This window comes from Pogona vitticeps, chromosome 4 (genome assembly GCF_051106095.1).
Source record: "Pogona vitticeps strain Pit_001003342236 chromosome 4, PviZW2.1, whole genome shotgun sequence".
NCBI classification, from domain to species: Eukaryota; Metazoa; Chordata; class Lepidosauria; order Squamata; family Agamidae; genus Pogona; species Pogona vitticeps.
This window is the reverse complement of record NC_135786.1, coordinates 55,095,004-55,114,615: the sequence shown is the minus strand read 5'-3', so window position 1 is coordinate 55,114,615 and position 19,612 is coordinate 55,095,004. Positions and strand designations below refer to the sequence as shown.

The 19,612-nt window shown below is 41.1% G+C and overlaps 1 protein-coding gene across 1 annotated transcript in view; it reads right to left on the bottom strand.

The window, feature by feature from the left end:
* IP6K3 (inositol hexakisphosphate kinase 3) overlaps positions 1-19,612 on the bottom strand; it is a 35,737-nt gene that overhangs the window by 5,950 nt on the left and 10,175 nt on the right. The window contains exons 2-3 of the mRNA XM_020797959.3: positions 15,553-15,929; positions 943-1,153 (exon numbers count right to left, since the gene is read on the bottom strand). Of these exons, the coding sequence (XP_020653618.3) occupies positions 943-1,153; positions 15,553-15,751 (410 nt within the window). The 5' untranslated portion in view covers positions 15,752-15,929. The remainder of the gene's footprint in view (positions 1-942; positions 1,154-15,552; positions 15,930-19,612) is intronic.

Sequence of the window (19,612 nt, the reverse complement as noted above, 5' to 3'; positions counted from 1 at the left end):
ACCCTACCAAGTGGTTTAATAGATTTTTGAATGTTTAAATTATTATATTTCACGCAGTATAGCATATTGCATCCCCCCCCCATTGTGACTTGTCTTAAAGCTTGGGTTGAGAACCTGCCCACAGCCGTTCGCAATGGATTTCGGCTGTGGCAGGTTCTTGATCTAATCTAATACAGTCTTTTTTTCTATTTAAAATTTCCTTTCTATGGAGCAGTGGAAGTGTTTAAATTGCCAGTATCCTAAGGTGACTGCCTTCTTAAGCCACTACAGTGGACCCTTGACTTACAGACGGCTTGACTTACAGACTTTTTGAGTTACAGACTTCTCTGGCCGCAAAATTTAGGTTTGACTTGCAGACTGAGATTTGACTTACAGACCAGAAAAAAACCAAAATGGAACAAAAACGGCCTGTTACGGGATTAATCGGTTTTCAATGCACTGTAGGTCAATGGAGACTTGACTTACAGACTTTTTGACTTGAGAACCGCCTTCCAATATGGATTAAGTTCTCAAGTCAAGACCCCACTGTATATGATATATGAAATTCATTGCTTTAGTCCTTTTCCAACAATTTCTCGTGCTAGAATGGAGCAATCCTTCTCACACCAAAAAAGTAGCAGTCCTTGACAGGGACCTAGAAAGGTGAGAATGAGGACAGGATAGGTTTGCTCCAGCAATTATGTCATATCATCTCCAGAAAAAGGAGTGAAGTATCATGTCCCTGCAGTGGACCAAATAGCAGGCTAAATGCTCGTTTGATCACATTATTCGTTTTAAATGTATTTTAGTGCATTTGCATTTTCTGGGATGTAAATGTTGCCATCTATTTCTTAAATTTATATTGGGAATTCTTGCTCGTTGAGGCGCAATTGCAAATGAGAACGGTTCAAATACCATCAAGATACGACTATCCCTGTGTATTGCCAAGTTCAAATTGCTTACCTCTCCTTGATAGTGTTTGCGAGATGGTCATGATTCCATTTGACAAATGTGTGATCACCGTTGCTAGTGTTTGCCTGGTTCAGCTTCTGCCATATCGTCATAGAACATTCCTTCGGTGCATTATCCAAGGAACTGCGCCGATCCGTTTGTGGACAGGCTATGAGGCTCAGATTGCCCATGGTATCCTTCTTGAGGTTTACTGAAATAGTACCTTTAAAAGAGAGAAATAATTGAGTAGAGTTGAGAGAAATTGATCTCTGTAAGTTCACCTGCGCACAATATGTTGAAATTTGGCAGCTAGTGGGTGGTGAGCCCTGGAGGAGTTCACAAATAGCAACAGTTCCAATTTACTGTGATTTAGAACCTCAGCTATTATTAATTATCACTAAATTCCTTAGTTCCTCAATTCAGTAAATCATAGATAATTTGTGAAGTCATTGCATGCTCAGTTATCACAAATGTTTAAATCACTGTGGTGCTTAGCAAATAAATGCTAAAAACACAAATCCTTCCTGAATGAAATTGCAATCTTAAAAAAGTAGTGGGTGAAAAAAATCAGGAAAAAAGAAGAAGAGAAATTACTACTTTTCCCAAGGTTCCTAACCGGGATAATCTGTGCTTTCATTGCAGGGCAAAGTAAGGTGCACATTATGTGAGAATAACTATTTCAGTTCATACAGTACACCTAGAGGAATGAACACATGGACAGCGGTAAGTGGAACAGTGCCTGCTGGGACATCCATGTCTTGCTCCCACTCTCTCTGGTGTCCATGCAGTCATATCCTTGGAAATGGGTGGGTAGCTTATGAGTGCATTGGGAGCCAGTCAGGAAGCTATTGACAGGTCAAATGTGATTCTAATTAAATCTTGGATTTTGAGAAGTTGAATGTATGCCCCGTCACTCTTTGGAAAACAGCTTCACCTTCTCTGAAATACTCTTTTCTCATTGACTGAATTGTACTTAAGACCTACTCTGTCTGCAGTGTCCTTGTACTTTAAACCTATTTAAGTTATGCCATAACTGAACCATCTGGGGCCAGACTTTTTGGAATGCTGGAATTCAAGAAACTCTGGGGCAATGAGAGTCTAGTAAGCAAAGTAGATAATATCAATAGTGTGATCTAGGTCCTAGAAACATAATAATACTTACATGCTATCAAGTCAATTATTTCTTATAGCAAGCCTTTTCAGGTTATAGATGTGGTTTACTATTCCCTTCTTCTGGAAATGTGCAGGGACCATGAAGTTTGCTCAAGTACACTCTTACAAGCTGGCTCTATCCTTTAGAAGTACAGCAGGGCATTGAACTCCCAAATTCTGGTTCCGTAGCCAGATACCTAACTCACTGAACTATCCAGCCTTCTGGACTGGTGGGACTTACAGCCAAGAAGAAGGTTTTCCTTTGGAAAACAAGGTATGTGGCAACTCTATTCAGCTCCCTCTTCCTCTACCTTCAGTTAACCCAAGCTCTTGTTCTTTAGGAGTTTGGCCATGATTTCCAGATATACATGTGCTCTAAGGACTTCTGTAGAGTTCAATTCCCTGCTGAGTATTCTATAACCTGTGGTGCTTATTCAATTTTTTTTTTAGGACTATGACTCCCAGAATCCCCCAGCCAGCATGGCCACTTAAGGGCTGAAGACCCAGAAAGTAACTTCTAAGCTTTGTGTCACTGATAATTAGTGTAAACCAAGGTCTTACTAGATGAGGCACTGATTCCATAATGACAAGTAGTGTGCCCTTAAAAGGAAAAGACTGTTTGTTCATTCTAACAGGAGCTTACCTCAATCCACATTTGGCAAAGTAGCTTGCTTTTGTTTTCTAATTGGTCATTTGGGAGATAGCAATGGAAGTTTTGTATGACCAGAGGGAGAAATTTGCCTTAATTTTAGCTGTGATCGAACCCTTTATTTTACAGCAGAGGAAGAAAAGCAAGAATAAGAAAGAGATAAATAAAATGCAAAGCGTTCTAAAAACTTGTTTTCCCGAATCTGTAAGTGGCCTTGTTATCTGGCCTTTAGCTTTTCTTGATGCATCAGCTCTGCCACAGCTGCTCTTTCCCACATAGGTCAGATTTCACATATGTGTTAATATGTATTGTCCGAAAATAAAACACAATGGAAAGGAGGTGGCCAGCTATAAAGGAAACAGATCTTTGTTCTGGGAGTCATTTAGAAGCAGAGCATCACAACAAGGAAAAGTGTGACGGTGATATAGTCCACAGTTATTGTTCATTTGTTTGTTTGGGTGTTATCCTGCAATTTCCCAAAGGGCAGTAGCTCAGCACACTACACAGGCATGCTTGGTTTCTTGTGCCTGATTCTTATAGCCATGATTTTATTGGGGAGGCATTCCAAACTAATGGCTCCTCTCATCCAACTGTGATTTTGAAAAGGCAGAAACTGTTGCTATATTCACCAGTGAATGCAAATGGCAAACTTTTTAAAATTAAAAGAATCTAATGAAATCTGCACATCCAAAAAAATCACTGGAGTATAAACTGCATACAGTGGACCCTCGACTTACGGAATCAATCCGCATTGGATCCGTATTATAATTGTAAATAACTGTAAAATTTTATGATTTTACATATGTATATATTGCTGTGTTTTATTTGTAAGCTGCCCGAGTAGACATTGTCTAGAGGGGCGGGGTAAAAATCCAAATAAATAAATAAATAAATAAATAAATAAATAAATAAATAAATAAATAAATAAATAAATAAATAAATAAATAAATAAATAAATTGGAATGGTGGCTGCAGGTCAAAAAGTCTGTAGGTCGAGGCTCCATTGACCTACAATGCATTGAAAACCGATTAATCCATAACCGGCCATTTTTGTTCCATTTTGGGTTTTTTTTTCCTGGTCTGTAGATCGATTCTCCGGCTGCAAGTCAAACTTAAATTTTGCGGCCAGAGAAGTATGTAACTTGAAAAGTCTGTAAGTGGAGCCATCTGTAAGTCGAGGGTCCACTGTATTTGCAGTGAGATTTATAAATCATTCTAAAGGCTACCTACCTACCAACAACAACAACAACACCCAGCATCAATATTTTGATAATTTTATGTTGAAAATGTATAAGCAGCAATGGCTGGTCTTTGTTGAAAGGAAGAAATAAGGATAATAAAATAAGACGAAGAACAGGCTATCAAGAAATGATTGTTGATATAAAGTGCATATTCTGTCCAAAAAAGATACATTCACTAGGATTATTGGTGAGAAAAGTAATAATAGCTAGAATGCTATTGGTTAGTTATACTAGTTTAAGTTCAGTGGCATAAACTGCACATGTGGCAACACATTAACTAGTGGCAATTTGGTGCTGCTGAAGTTTATGCCATTGCACCTTTGCTGGCATAACTATGCAAAGAGATTCTGGCCATTTTGTATTTTATTCTTTTGCTTGAATTTACAGTGCATTAATATGTCATAACAAAGGAAAGATACACATTTTTAAAAAACTGCTTTGGTCTGGAAGGTTAACAGTTCTATAGGGCCATCCATCTATAAAATGGTAAGTCAGAAAGACCAAGGCCTAAATCCAGTTGATAATCCCAGCTCAACATAGACTCACTGAATCAAGGGGGGTTATGTAAGTGTTTATCTGTCTTTTAGCATTTAGTTCAATGGATCCACTCTCAATTGGATTTAAGCCAATGAAAATTTAATGCAAAATTCTCCTTTTTGTAACAGGGCAATCCGCAAGAAGTAGTGACCCCAGCTGTTGATATTTAGCATTATGGCTTGGTACAGCAGAGCCTGCAACAAGATGCTGCAGTGTTGGATGTTTCTATACAGTGTTCCAGTTAATCAACCCTGCCTTCTTCCACAATAGTCCATTCTATTCTCTCTCCTGCCTAGATTTTCAGAGGGCAGGCAAAGAGCTACTGTGATGTGTAGTCACAGGAGTGATGGGCTACAACTTTGGAGGTCCAAATTTTAGATCCCACAGAGCCTAGAAACACAGTGGGTTTACATGGCCTGGAGATTCCTGGAACAAAAGCAGTACAGACATGTAGCAAATAATGAGAAATGAACTTCAGTGCAGAAAGAAGATCATGGTCTTCAGACCAGTAGACATGTGCTTTGTATTTCAGCAGTACTGCCCTGCCTGCTGACTTTAACAGCCAAAGGACTAGACGTTACAACCTTTTACATATTTAACCCACTCCCAATAAAGCCAGCATGATCACCGTTCCAGTCCCGAGAGTCTCAGATGACAGGTTACTTTTGGGCATAGCTTGCAGATGAGGCAGCTTTGACCTTTTGATGACAGGCTGATGACAGTCTCTCCCCCTTCTTAAGGACACCAGAGACACCCGTCAGCATTGACTTTTCAGCTGCCAGTCCTAAATTCCTCACAGTAGGGCTAGCTGAGACTGTTTTGCATAGTACTGCCCTTGGGGAGATTATTTAGAATCCCTCAGAATCCTTCTCTGGGCCATGTGAATGGGTCTCAACAGTATCTGAGTGGTTCCAAGTCTTGTGGTGTGAGCTCAGGACAAAGTGGTCAACTGATACTGTCTTGGCTGCTCCTCTGCTTCTACCAACATTGTGTTCCTTTGCACAACATAGAGATAAACATTCTTATTCACCAGGGTGCACAAAACAACCCATTAAAGGCAGAGGAGCACAGATAAGTGTAATGCTTTATAGCGGTGACAAGGAAACACCCTTTAGCCAAAGGATATTTTTCACTTCAGTTGCTGGATAGCTCAGTGGTTTAGGTATGGCTGAGAGTTCGATTCCCCACTGTGCCTCCTTGACAGGGGCTGGATTTGATGATGCATATGGTCCCTTTCAGCTCTGCAGTTCTAAGATTTCTTATTATTGTCCATGCTGACTGTGGCTGGGTCCAAAATGTCTGAAGGGCCAAAGGTTTCCTACACTCTGGTGTATGTTGTTGATGATATTATGCTATTGTTATCAGCTGATCTAAAAAAAATATTTCATGCCAAGAGATTATGCCCATTGACTCCAGGAGTTTTTGTTTGTTCACTTCAAATCTAGCAACAATAAAAAGGAAGCCTTTAAGAGCAGGGTTTTCCTACTCTACTAACCTAGTTCAAAAGCATTTCACAATCAGTCTGTTTTCCTAGGCTGACTGAGAAGTTGTAAGCACATGTCCTGTCCTTGTGATTAGCACTAAGTAACCTGGACCATCTTCCTCTTCACAGCTCATCAAAACATGAGACCAGCACAAACATAAGGCTTTCCCCCACTGTGACTTTAAAAAAAGCAGGCGGAGAAAGACAATACCCCACCCCCAAGAATTAGTATGTGCTGCAGTAGTTTGCTGTGGTCTCTAACTGCTAGATCTGATTTTGCCAGTCTGTGTGGAATACCTGGCATCAGGAGAGGGATATTTATACAGTCTGTCCCACCTGCCAGGATTGAAGTGCCAGGCATAGTAAATCAGCATGCTCTCAACACACAAAAATTCTCATAGCGGGGAAATAGCTACTATTTTGGCTCCTGAATCAATCTACAGTATTTATTTTTGTGCTTTGCTTCGTATGCTGGAGAGAATCAACACTGAATTGCTGGGTGGACCAACATGCCTTTTATTTCAGGCAAATAAGCTTTCCAACATAACTTAATATTTATGTGCTGGAACAGCATCATATGCTTTGGAAGGGATCTGAAGGATCATATAGCCCAATCTAAGACAAGGCTCTCTCTTTTAGATGTCCACAATATGCGTCTGCTCCATTTTTCTTTAAAATGAAAGAGAAAAAGGATAAGAAAGAAAGGGTAGTGCAGTAAATTCTGTGTGGTGTCTGAGTGAATTGCCGACTTAATTCCCTGATGACCAATAAACCAGTGATAAAGCCACAAGGCATCCAAAGAGACTTGAGTGCTGCAAAATTAAGTTTACTTCATACAACCCAGCAGAAATAAGGGAAACATTTGCTGTGGCCTATTTTCATGTCATCAAAGTTACATTTGGAGGTCTAGAACTGTGTAAGTGGAACTGATTACAAGGTCACACTCCCATCCAATTGCTACTTGACCCATAAGCTGTTCATCTATGGGAAGGAATCACGTAAGTAGACCAACCGATGTGGCCCAGGTTTCCAAATCTTACTTCTCCATGGAGAGAGACGCCATGGAGAAACAATTCCCACACATTTGGAGTTAAGAGGACACCAGCTCCTAAGTGTCTATAAATGACTGCATTTTCTGCAAAGCTGGAAAAATAGGAGGTAAACTTGTTGGTAAAAAAAAAAATCCAACCACAATATTAGGATCAAATGAAATGTCACAAAGTCATGAGCAAGGTTTAAAGTTCCCCAGAACTCTTTCTTCACCAGGAGGACTTCACCAGAAGAAATGCACATAGGAACTCGTCTGACATAACTAAAGCAATGTGGTTATGTATACACTTGGAAGGCTCAGCACGTCATTTCATGGCAATGCTCACCAAAAAGAACAACTTATTCCTTTGCCACACATTTCAGAGAGGCACCATATTAGGGCCTGCCCACACTGAAATTTGCGCAATAAAAGGTCCTGTGCTTAAAAGGGCCTTATCTTCAGTGCAATCTATTTTCATTCTTGGTACCTGTCTGCCAAGGTAGAACAAAGAGCTATTTTGCATCTCAATTAATCAACTCAAAAAAGATTGCATGCCCTAGGCCTGTGCTAAAAAGATATGGGCCAGCTCTTAAAAGGGAAGAACGGATCCTTTTAAGTAGAAATAGAAATGGACAAGGTATTCCGCCCCCCCCCCAAAACAGTGCTAATCAGGGAACCATAAATCACAATTACATGCCAGTGTGAACAGGCTCTTAGTCAGCTGCAGCATATGTACCCAAGGGGCCCATGGAATCTTATTCTAGACATATGTGTTAACACATGATCAGAGAATCCAAGAATATATGCAAAATAGTTTCTGCATGCTGGGTTTTGGAATGCTTTTGCTTTGTTATGCTTTGGAATTTACAAGTAAAAGGGCAGTTGTTTATCCAGCTAAATGCTTGCTTTTGCCCTTATTATGGTACCCCTGAGAATTCTGCTGTGTTATGTATATTTCAATTTAAGGCAGACAGATAATATTTATAGATGGTATCACTATGTCAAATGTATCACAGCAACTCCCAGAAGCTGTTTTGCCACATAGCTCCTTAGCTCTGCACTTGTGTGTATATTTTTAAATTAATAGGCATATTTATTTACTGCCATGTGCAGTATGAGTCTGGGCAGAACTTGGCCCAAAAATACATTTACAATCATGCTGTGTGTTTGGCAGAGGAAATGCATAAAAAGAGTTGCCTGCTCTGTAAATGGGTTCCTGAAATACCATTAAGCGGTATTATGTAGATTTAAATGACGAAAGTCAAGCAAAGTTTTGCAAAATGGCATCTAATATAATGGCCTCTAAGTGACAGTGAAGCATTCAGGGTATGTAAAAATAGAGCCAAGGCCGAGGCTCCTTGGTGAATCCATGCCAGACAGCACATGGGTTCTCCTTTTGATGTTCAATCCACCCTTTTGCCACATTGAAATGTTTTCTCTTCTTTCTAAAGATACGCCAGCCCCAACCACTTTCCTTTGATAGGGGGTTGTCTAATGCCATTGCAGGCCCTGCGTTGCTTATGTGTTCTGTTTCTTTGTTTATTTTATTTGTGTATATGCTACCTTTCTCCCATAGGAGACCCAAGGTGGCTCACAATAACTAAAATGCTAAAACAATCAACAATTTAAAAAAATACTATATAAATCTATTAAAAAACAATTAAACATACATAGCAATTAAAACCGAGATTAAAAACAATTTTAAAACATTGAAAAAAAATTAAAAATCTTGAAGTTAATAAACAATGCATTCTTGAGACACTCAGTGCTTAAAAGCTTGCTTGAAAAGCAAGGCCATGCTTGGTGACGGAAGGAAAAGAGGCGAGAAGCCTACATGGCTTTTCAGGACAACAAATTCCAAATTGGAATGTTGTCTGGGAACAACCACACAGAGAAGACTTTCTCTCATCTCCTTGCCAAATGAGCTTGGGAAGGTGGTGGAATCGAGAGAAGAGCCTCTACAGAAGTTCCTAAGAGCCAAGAAGGCTCATTTGGAGTGATATGATCCTTCAGATAACCTGGACTAGGAAACTGCCATTACAGTATGAATTTTGTTGTGGGTGGCATATTCTAACCGGGGTTCCACTATCAGATTAGTTGTAGGGAACCTACAACTTCATTGAAAAAGCACTAAACTCCCAGGGATCTTCTTTGCAATAGCTGGAACACAATCATAAGAAAACATTGCCATTCAAACAGTTATCTCATTTGTCTTCAAAGAAATAGTCTGTGCAAGCATATCAGACAAACAAAACCAAAAAGAAAACATGAGGCAAAAATTTGTGGCACTTCAAAGAGATTTTTTTCTCTCTCTCTCTTTTTTTTTTAAATCTTGTGTGTCTTCTGATCTAGGAATGAGGCATTGTTTGGCCACAGCCCAAATATAGTCTGCAGAGATTCCCCATTCTCAAGACCCAGTCTTTGTCCACAGAGAGGGAACGCATTTCTAACCAGCAGTTTAGAAAACATTCATTGGTGCCCTCAGACCAGCAAAGATGATGGCACCACTGAGTAAATATTCTACTCTGTCATTTCCAGCTGCACAGGCACTTATCGTTCTCTAGGGAAATTTAATGCTTTAGGGAGAGCTGGTGTAGCTCAATGGATTGGACTGCCTGCTTGGGGAGGCAGAGGCTGAGATTTTGAATCTCCACTGTGTTTTCCAAGACAGGGGCCAGCTGAGAGTAAACTCCATGGTCCCAGATTAGCACCATAAGGAGGCACTGGTAAGCCTCTTCTGTGTTCTTATTGCCTAGAAACCTTTGGAAGGTTTCCCTAAGTCAGAATCTGTTTGGTGGCACATTATTAATATATTCATTCATTCATTCATTCATTCATTTGTACCCCACCCATCTGGCACCCAAGCACTACTCTGAGCAGTTAACAACAATTAAAAACACAACTACCCACCCTATCCCACAAAGACATAAATAATGAGATCCAGACCAAAGCAGTAATAAGCCAAAATATAAAATAAACCTGTAGGCAATGGCTAAGCAAAATCAAGATTTTAAGTTGTCTCTGTCTGCTCTTTCAAGGGACAACTGGGGCAGCTACCTGATGAGAATATATGTATCACAGAGTTTTTGTTTTTTGTTTTTTGCATATACTGTTTGCTAACAAGAACAGCAGCAAAGGAATCCCCTAATAAAGATGCAAACGAAAGAGAAATGTGACAAAATGACAAATCCTAATTTACTCTGGGGCCTTTTACCTCAGACAACCTCTTATTTATTTTATTTATTTATTTATTTAATTTATATGCCGCCCACTCTACCCAGAGGTCTCTGGGCGGCTTACAATAATTAAAAATTCAATACAATAAAATGATTAAAATACAATTAAAATACAATTAAAATACAATTAGAATTGCCATCATAGATAGATATAAGTACTTGTATTTTTATTTTTTTATTTATCTCACACACACACACACACACACACACACACACACACACACCATTTGTGAGGAAGAGGGTTGATGAACTGGCACAGGGGGACAAAATACTTTTCCCTTGCATTTTAGAGAGGGGGGAAGTGGAAGGAGTTTTAATTAGGGCAACTTCTCTTCAATTGCTTTATGGTTACTACTTCAAAATTAATTAGCAACAGCTGAAGAAGCAAGGAAGCTGAACTTTTGTTTACTATCAGAAAAACTAATTGGAGTGAGTGAAAGAACTTTCTACTTGAGGCAGGAAAGCATTTGCTAGAAGAGATGAACTTGAAGAGTTTCTTATTGCATTACACATATTGATATTTCATTTCTTTGATCCCATTTTGTTAAACTATTGACTGCAGGCAATGTTTATGTCTGAAGGCACAGATATATTATTCCAAGTACATTTTGTCTTTGATCTATATGGACTATTCACACAAAATGACAGCGGAATTTTACTGAAGAAAGCCTGTATTAAGATAGGCAACAGATGTGTCCTACTAGTGAATATATTTTATAATCCCCACAGAATTATACTTCTCTTATTATCAATCCACTGCAACTCACTCAGAGCTTGAAAAAATTACTTTTTGGGATTGTAAACTCTCAAATCTCCTCAACAGTATGACTACTGACTAGAGGATTCTGAACTCACAGTCTAAATTTTTTGACTTCACCACATTCATTAAAGCCTTGTGAAGCAGTCCCTATAATATGATATTGAGTAATAATGATATGAAGTACTGTACATGCAAGTAATCCTTATTTGTCCCAAATCATGAAGGGCTAAAAGTCCCCAAACATTACCTTGAATTAGACTCATAGCAAGTGAATAAGTCAGTTACTGGCTTCATGGCCCTCAGACCACCCATCTCAGCTCTTTTGTTACTTGCTGAAGTATCTGAACTTCTTTCAGAAGTAGTGGTTGCTATGTGCCATCAAATCACTTTGAAGTTATGACAACCCTAATCAAGTTTGTGACAAACAAGAGATGTTCAATGAATAGTTTTTACATTGCAACCCCTCCCCAAGTGAGTTTGTTCCTGATCACATTCACTGTGTTGCACATCTTGTTCTGCTGAGAAACCCTTGCGGTGTCATTAACAGCAGGTGAAATAATTGCTGAGCCATGGAATGAAGGGGCTTCTAAAACAGGCTCAGGGTATTTTATGAAAGCTCAGTGCCAGTCAGTCACAAAGAAATGGAAACATGTTGGTTGGAGTCAGACACATCATATACCTAAGGTGCTTCCATATCCTTTGCCAATAAAGACAGGAAACATTGCAAAAATAAAAAAATAAAAAAATAAAAAAAAGGACACAGGCTTGCAGAAAATTGGTAGATAATGTAAGCTCTATGGACTAGCTAGTGTAGCCTTTTGGTGGAAATTCTGAAGAAAAAAGCTGTGCTTGTAAAAAAAAACTGGTTTAGAGCAAGAAGTGGAGGAGCAGGGGTAGGAGAGCTGGAGAGGAATGGGGCTGCTATTCCCTAGGAAGCAAGAATTTAGACCTTATCGCAGGTAACAGCATTTCAACCTATGTGTGCACAATTCTTTTTACTAGTATTATATACTGTGTTTGTCGTTTATTTTATAGTTTTGCCTGTTGGAATTATTGGGTTCTTTGTGATAAAATGTATGAGAAAAGGAATACACTGGAACACACTGAGACAGATTCACTGACTTGAGGGGAAAAAAAATACATTGGACAGATCTTCAAGCTACTCCTGCAGACTCTTTGGTTTGGTGTATGAAATTCAGGCGGGAGGTCTCTCCTGCTATATAAATAATCCATCTTGGATTATGTTTGAACTGTGTGTGTGTTTTTTTTAGCAATCTGTTTTAAAAATGCAAAGCCTTACAAAATGTATTTCTGATGTTTATTAAGAGAATTAGTCCCACAACCCCCAGGAGAAAGGTACTCCATTAATGTTATAGATGCTGACTTAGAAATAATGGGTGTCATTTAAATAAAAATGCAATTTGTCCCACCATAGTGCACAATACTGTAATCAGATGACCTGGTGCTAACTGTGGGTGGGCTACATCAAGGCATCATCTGTTCTCCCTTCTCATGGTTCTCTGTTTTTAAAACAGTTGGACAGGAAGGCCCTTCAAAATGAGGATGGCTTCAAATAGAGGATTCTCCTTTGCCCAACCTGCTGGGAGGACTGTAAAGTAGGACTAATCATGATGATGATGATGATGATGATGGTTGTGGTCTATGGCCACTCTACATAGGAATGGCCACTCTACATAGGAATGGATGACTAAGTTGAAAGCCTACAAAGGTGTCCTTATCAATTAGTAGTGTTGACTCAATTGACAATAAAGATGCATTTTACACTGGACATTTTTCACTAGTCACATCCACATCACACAACGCACTAATGTGAATCTGGGCTTCGCTATCCTTATTGTGCAGTATTGGGGGCAAGGGGTATTCTTGAAGGGGCAATTTAGACACATTAACTTTACAAAAGAGCTGATTCTTAATTGTTGATATGCACTGATCCAACAGCCTGTATGTCTGGATTCTCCTTATGGGGCAGGAGGCCATAGTAGGGGCTGTCCCAGTGAGCACCTGCTCTTCCACCCCTGGAAGTAAACATTTCTGTTGGATACATATTTTACCAGCAATGAGCACTCCTGTTGATACACAGCTATAAGCTTGTTTTTCTCAATCTAGGAGGCAGAAGCTCATGATGGGTAGCGAAACATGCACAGATGGTTTCCTTAACTAGAAATAAAACACCATGAATTCCAGATGGATTGAGTTACAGACACATATCACAGCCACTGAGCTAGCTATCCACAGATATCTAAAGTGTCACTGGGAAAAATGAACAGGAGAGATCTTTGGAGGCTTTGCCAACCAGTAGGAAATGGGTTTCTGCTTCGTCATTCAGTATCTTTCAAAATAAGTTGAGCCCACCTCCTTTGCCTACCATTCTCCTCTTACTTTTTCTTCACAGCAGTTTTTACAAATGTAGCTATGCCAGTTTTTTCAACATGTATAACAAAAGCAAAAGAAATGCAGAGCCTAAAGATTGTAAATTGTACTCCGCGAATGCTCAGACTGAAATAAATCTCTTAATTAGAAAAGTGACACCTTTCCCCCCTCTGTATATATATGGTGTTTATCTATGTTTTTAATACCCCTCAGGTGCTGCTGGAAAGATGACATAGCACTGTGGCATTCTGGCCATTGGACATTACTGGCTGGATGATGACCTAGTTTTGGATTCACAGATTTTTGTTCATTCTTGTTTAGTCTGGCCTGGGAGGCACTATTTGTCTGTCTTTCTGCCTACCTACCTGTGTCTGGCACTCTGTTCTTCACCCTAGAAGAGCCTCATAGTACAGTGGTCAAACTGCAGTACTGCAGTCAGGACTGCTCACAACCTGAGTTCAATCTTTATGGGCTCAGGTAGCCAGCTTGAGGTTGACACAGCCTTCCATCCTTCAGAGGCTGGTAAATTGAGTACTCAGCTTATTGGCTGGGGGTCAATGTGTAGTCTGCAAAATTAAATTGTATACCATCCAGAGAGTCCTTTAAGCACTATGGAGCAGTATAGAACCAGCACATTTTGCGTTATTCTAACAAAGCCTCATTAAAACAAAGTGAGAAGTACCAGAATATCAAACCTCATTGTAAAACTTCCAAACAGTTCTTAAGCACTGACGGCAGCATAACTAACCCCATCTTTTCTAAAACGTTTTTGATGGTATATGATACTACTAAAAAGTTATTTTATTTTTTCTATTTCTTCTGTAACATCCTCTACTGACACTTTGACATTGCTGAGAAGCCAAATATTTCCTCTTTTCCTGTCTCAGCACCATTCAAACATGTTACCATGTATCTTAAGTTGTAAGATGCCTAAAATGAAATGTCAGATTATCTTTCCTTTTCTCACCACAATATTTCTAAGAATCTCCTAGACCAGTGGTTCCCATCCTTGGGATGTTCTTGGACTGCAGTTCCCAGATACCTTCATCACCAACTGTGCTGGCTGGGGTATCTGGGAGCTGCAGTCCAAGCATACCTGAGTTACCCAAAGTTGGGAACCGCTGATCTGGACGGTAGATCCTAGAGACGGCCATGCAAAGCAATAAATCAATACAAGGACTATCTGAAAACTGGTAGAGGAAATATGTTGCTCACATTGCTTATGACTGAAGTTGTTTTCCATTCACATAAAATATTTTAGCTACACTTATGTTTGCACAGGGTCTCAGTTCCATTCTTGTAACCTATACTATAAGCCTCCAAGATCATCCTTTAAACCAGTGGTTCTTAACCTTTGTTACTCAGGTGTTTTTGAACTCCAACTCCCAGAAACCTCAGCCAGCAGAGCTGATGGTGAAGGCTTCTGGGAGTTGCAGTCCAAAAACATCTGAGTAACAAAGATTAAGAACCAGTGCTTTAAACCAATCTAACAAGAAGCATATTTTGAATGATTTCTAAGCACTAAATCATGCCCGCATTTTATTTGCTTTTGATATTGCAACAAATTCAACACATGGCACCTTCTCCTAACCCAAGGCAAGATGAACAGGCTAGCCAAGGTACTTTGGTACATGAGGCAGAAAATTCCATAAGCACCCTCTTCCCACCCCCAGCAACAGAAACACAAGAATAAACAACTAAAATTAAATAACTTAAATTTGTTTTCCTTCCCCTTATGGCACTTAATGTCTGCTATCTGCAGTGGCTGCATCATGTTGCCTGATAACAAGGCTGTCCCTGTAACCATGCATTGGACAATGGCTAGTTCTGCTTGCAAACTGCAGGCAGCAGCATTAGGAATCTTTTTATAGCATCACTGGTGGATTGTTCCACCAAGATACATTCTTTGCAAGGCTTGTTGCCACAGCTGCTGCTTCCTCTCCCACATGCCCTTTGAGTTATGGCTTAGTACTTGGCAAAGGACAAATGGCATCCCATGTTTGTTATCAGCATCAAAGACAGGGTGCAGATCCTTTTCCTCTTTAGCTTTGAAGCTTGCATCCTTGTTCTCATCCTCTTTACCCAGAGTTCAGTAGAGCTTGCTTCTTAATAAGTACACATAAGGCTAGAGACTTGGGCCTACCTTTGTACTGAGGGGTAAATCGTTTCATTGCCGTGGGGAGAGATTCATAGAACCATTGTTCCTGTGAGACCAGGGGCTTGCAGACAGTGTGGTCATCATACTTCATCATGCTCATATGGCCCCCAACTTGATGGATGAATGGCTCCAAGAGGATGCCTTTCCTAGTGTCCCCAAGGTCCAAATTGTTCTGCACCACCATGATCCAACTTTTTCTACCGGACTCTTTCTCTTGTAGGATGCTAAGCCCCAGTTGACAGAACAGCGTTCTTTGGGTCTCTTCAGGTGGAATCAGAAGGTGCTAGAGGGCCTATGTGCCAGCAGGTGAGCTCAGATCCAAAAGGCATATGCCTTCTAGCTGTTTAGTAATCCTTTGAGAACTGAAATATATAAAAAAAACAAAAACAAATTCAGCAAGTGAGAAAAATGTAAATAGTTTCATGTCCTCTATTTCTCCCCTGTCTAGCACCATTCTTACAACTGTTGGGCATTAACATGGAATGCCCAGTTCTCTGTAAATCAAAAGCATAAATCAAGTGATATAATGACCCAGAAAAGTCTGCATATTATCCAAGAAGAGAATGCTCATTTAACTATTTTGGTGACACGGTATAAGTTGTGACCGGCAATATATATCCAAAGGTGACCCAGTTTAGATTGTATGGGTGATCATGGCTGGGCAGAATAATTTCTGCTGTCAGCCAACACCAGGTTATATAATAAGAAGCCTTTTCTCCTTGCTAAAGAGACTGCAGGTGAAGAGAATAATCCCAGTTTGTTTACCAGGAAACTGCTTCTAATGTGCTTTTTGACTTTCCCTGAGGTAGCCCGAGACCAACATGTTCCCGGCCAACAGGGTTATTAGTAAGGCTCTTGGGAAACCCCTCACAGGATATTTGTCACCTTTTAACACCATGGTGTTAGCAAAAGCAATACCCATCTTTCCTTCACGGAATCCCCCCTGCTACCAATCTTTCCTAAAGGAACCTCAAGATCAGGACATTCCACCATCAGTCAACATGAGTAATGAAGTCATAAGCCAGGGCCTCGTTTGACCTTCTGAATGATCCAAAACATGTTCTGACTTGTGGGTGTACAATGAAAAGGAAAAGATTCATGCAGGTCCAAGTGCTGATGGATGTGGCCTCCTCAGCCACACTAGACACTGGTCCAAGTCCTCTATTCAGAGCACGTTATCATAGTCTCTTGAGATTGAAGGATGCCTACTAGATGGTGTTACATAACAGCACTGATGTTACCTGTCTGTCATGGGTTTGGAGGGAAAGTTCCATCCTATGGGGAGTGGAAGGCGGGACATCAGGAGGAGGGGCTGTACTGTATAAATATGTGATGCCTGTGTGGTGAAGAGAAAAATGCTGAGACAGACTGTGAGACACTGGGTTGGGACGAAGCAGCAGCTGGGGAAGAAGAAGCTGTTGTGGGAGTCTGGGTGTCTGACAGGGTACTACTGTGTGTCAGAGTACCAGCCTGAAAGGTTCAGGGGTCTGTTGGTTAGCCAGAACTGATGGGTTCAGGGTCTGTGCTTTAAGTTAAAGGTTCTAGGTGAACCAAACTGTATGCTTGTGTGTGTGAGAATAAGCCACGTTACTTTATTTTATTCACCCGATTGTTTTATTTACCCTGTTTGTATTTAAAATAAACCTTATTCTTTTATTGTTTAAAAATCCATCCCTGGTCTGTGTGACTTATTATAGGGAATGGTTGGTGGCAGCTTAGTAACTGTGTGATAGATCCCAGTAGGTCTGGGTTTGTCACATTGATTGGTGTCCAGCGTGTGGGATACGACTGGTCCAGTTGTCCAGCGGTCCAGCAAAGCCTTGGCAAGTGTGCCCAGAGCAAGGGGGGTCTAGTCAGGGACAGTCTGAGGCGCGTAGGTAATCTTCTAGGTGTACCTCACGGGGAGGTGCACTAGTAGAAGAACGTGCCAACTGGGGAGACTTAGATTAAGGTGCTCTGAGGCAGCCTGATTTTGGCGGGAAAACGCTGAGGCAAAACTGCGTAGCAACAGTGAGCTAGCTTGCCAGCTGAGAGGCCCAGCAGAGGGGGGTAGGCTCTGACTCGATACTGTTGCAAATTTAGTGCTGAAGAACAGCAGCAATCTCTAGGGAGAGCTGGTTCTGAGGCAAAAAGGAAAAAAAGTGGTCGTTTTATTTTGAGGCTTGACTTTTTAAAGCAGCCTGTTCTGAGGGGGGATTATGCCCTTGACTCGAAGCCAGATAGCAGACATGAGTGAAGTGAAAGACCCCCAGATTGACCAAGGTTCTGAGGATGAATTTGGCTCAGTGCAAGGTGACAGCACAGGAGAGCAGGACCCAGAACTCAGAAAATTGCTCATAGCCCAACAGCATGAACTGAGGATGAGGCAATTGGAAAAAGAAGAAAGATTAGAGAGAGAGAAAATTGCTCTGGAAAAAGAAAGAATGGCGTTTGAATTAAGAAAACTGGAAATGATGAACCAGAACCATAATAACAATAGGGATTCTGAGGGAGGCCAGTTGTCTAAGGCTGACCTGAAGAAATTCCCTGTGTACCACAAGGGAGATTGTCCTGAGGTGTTCTTTTCCTTAGTGGAAAGAGCGTTTGTGGACTTCTCAGTGAGGGAAACTGAGAAGATGACCATCATGCGATCTTTAATCAGTGGTAGCCTTGCTGAAGTTTATGCCGAGATGCCTGAGGAACTGATGAAAGATTTTGCAGAGTTCAAAAAACTGGTGTTTGCAAGACATGGGATAAATGCAGAGCAGCTGAGACAAAGATTCAGGTCCCTTACCAAGAAGCCAGAACAGACTTTTACCCAAGTGGGGGCCCAATTGGTGAGGCTGCTTGAGAAATGGCTATCGCAGGAGGGGACAGAGACCTATGAACAGCTTAAAGACTTGATAGCCCTGGAACAGTTCTATTCAGTTCTGCAGGGGGAATTGAAATTCCAGGTGAGGGAAAGGAAACCGAAATCTGTGGCAGCAGCCGCAGAAATCGCAGATTTTATCTCCCAAATAAGAAAGCCCTTGGGTGAGGGGAAATCTGTAGGTAAACCCAAAGAAACCTACAGCAAGTACTCTCAGGGACCAGGGAAAAGCCAGCAAGGGGGAGGGGCCCATGGTGAAGGGAAGCCCTCAGGCATGAAACCAAGCCCTCAGAATTTGGAGGGAAAACCGAAACCAGAGGAGAGAGAATCCAAATACACTAGAAAATGCTATTTCTGTCAGGGAAAGGGTCATCTGATCTCAGAATGTGAGAAATTGAAGCAGCTAAAAGGAATGGTGCCTCAGAATTCTAGTGGGACCAAGCCAAAAGCTGTGTTCTGTGTCCAGAAAGAGCAAAGCTCATTGTCACAGAGGGAGCCTGTTGCCATGACTACTCAGTCTGGAACAGCTACCTCTGCTGATCAGGCTGAGGAAAATGGTCCTCTTGGGGAGGTAAAGCGCTGCTTGCTGGTAAAAACAGATTCTCAGTTGTTTGAGACAGCCGGGGTGGACGTAGGAATACTTGACCGTCAGTATAGGGGGCTGCGGGACACTTGTTCCCAGGTAACCCTGTGCCATCCAGATATTATTCCTAGGGAGTTTATAATCCCAAATGAGAGCATGAAGGTGGCAGGGATTGAGGGGCAGATAATCTCTCTGCCAGTAGCAGAGGTACCTGTCAACTTTCAAGGCTGGAGGGGAGATTGGCGGATAGCGATTTCATCGACTCTGCCAGCAGCTGTGCTCGTGGGAAATGACCTGGCTGAACATGTGAAACGGGTGCTAGTGATTACACGCTCACAAGCCACCACAGGGACAGTTCAGGGGGGTAATGATGAGCCAGAGACGGAAGCAGGTGGGGGAAGTTCAGAAGCTGTGGTGGAAACCTTAACCACAGACAGCAGATTTGGACAGGAGCAAAAGGCAGACGCCACTCTCCAAAAGTGTTTTGAACAGGTGACTGACGCCCAGCTAACACCTGAGACCCCAGTGAGATTTCTGGAGAAAAAGGGGATTTTATATAGAGAAACCCTGAGGAATATCTCAAAAGGGGGAGATGGGATCAGAAGTCAGCTGGT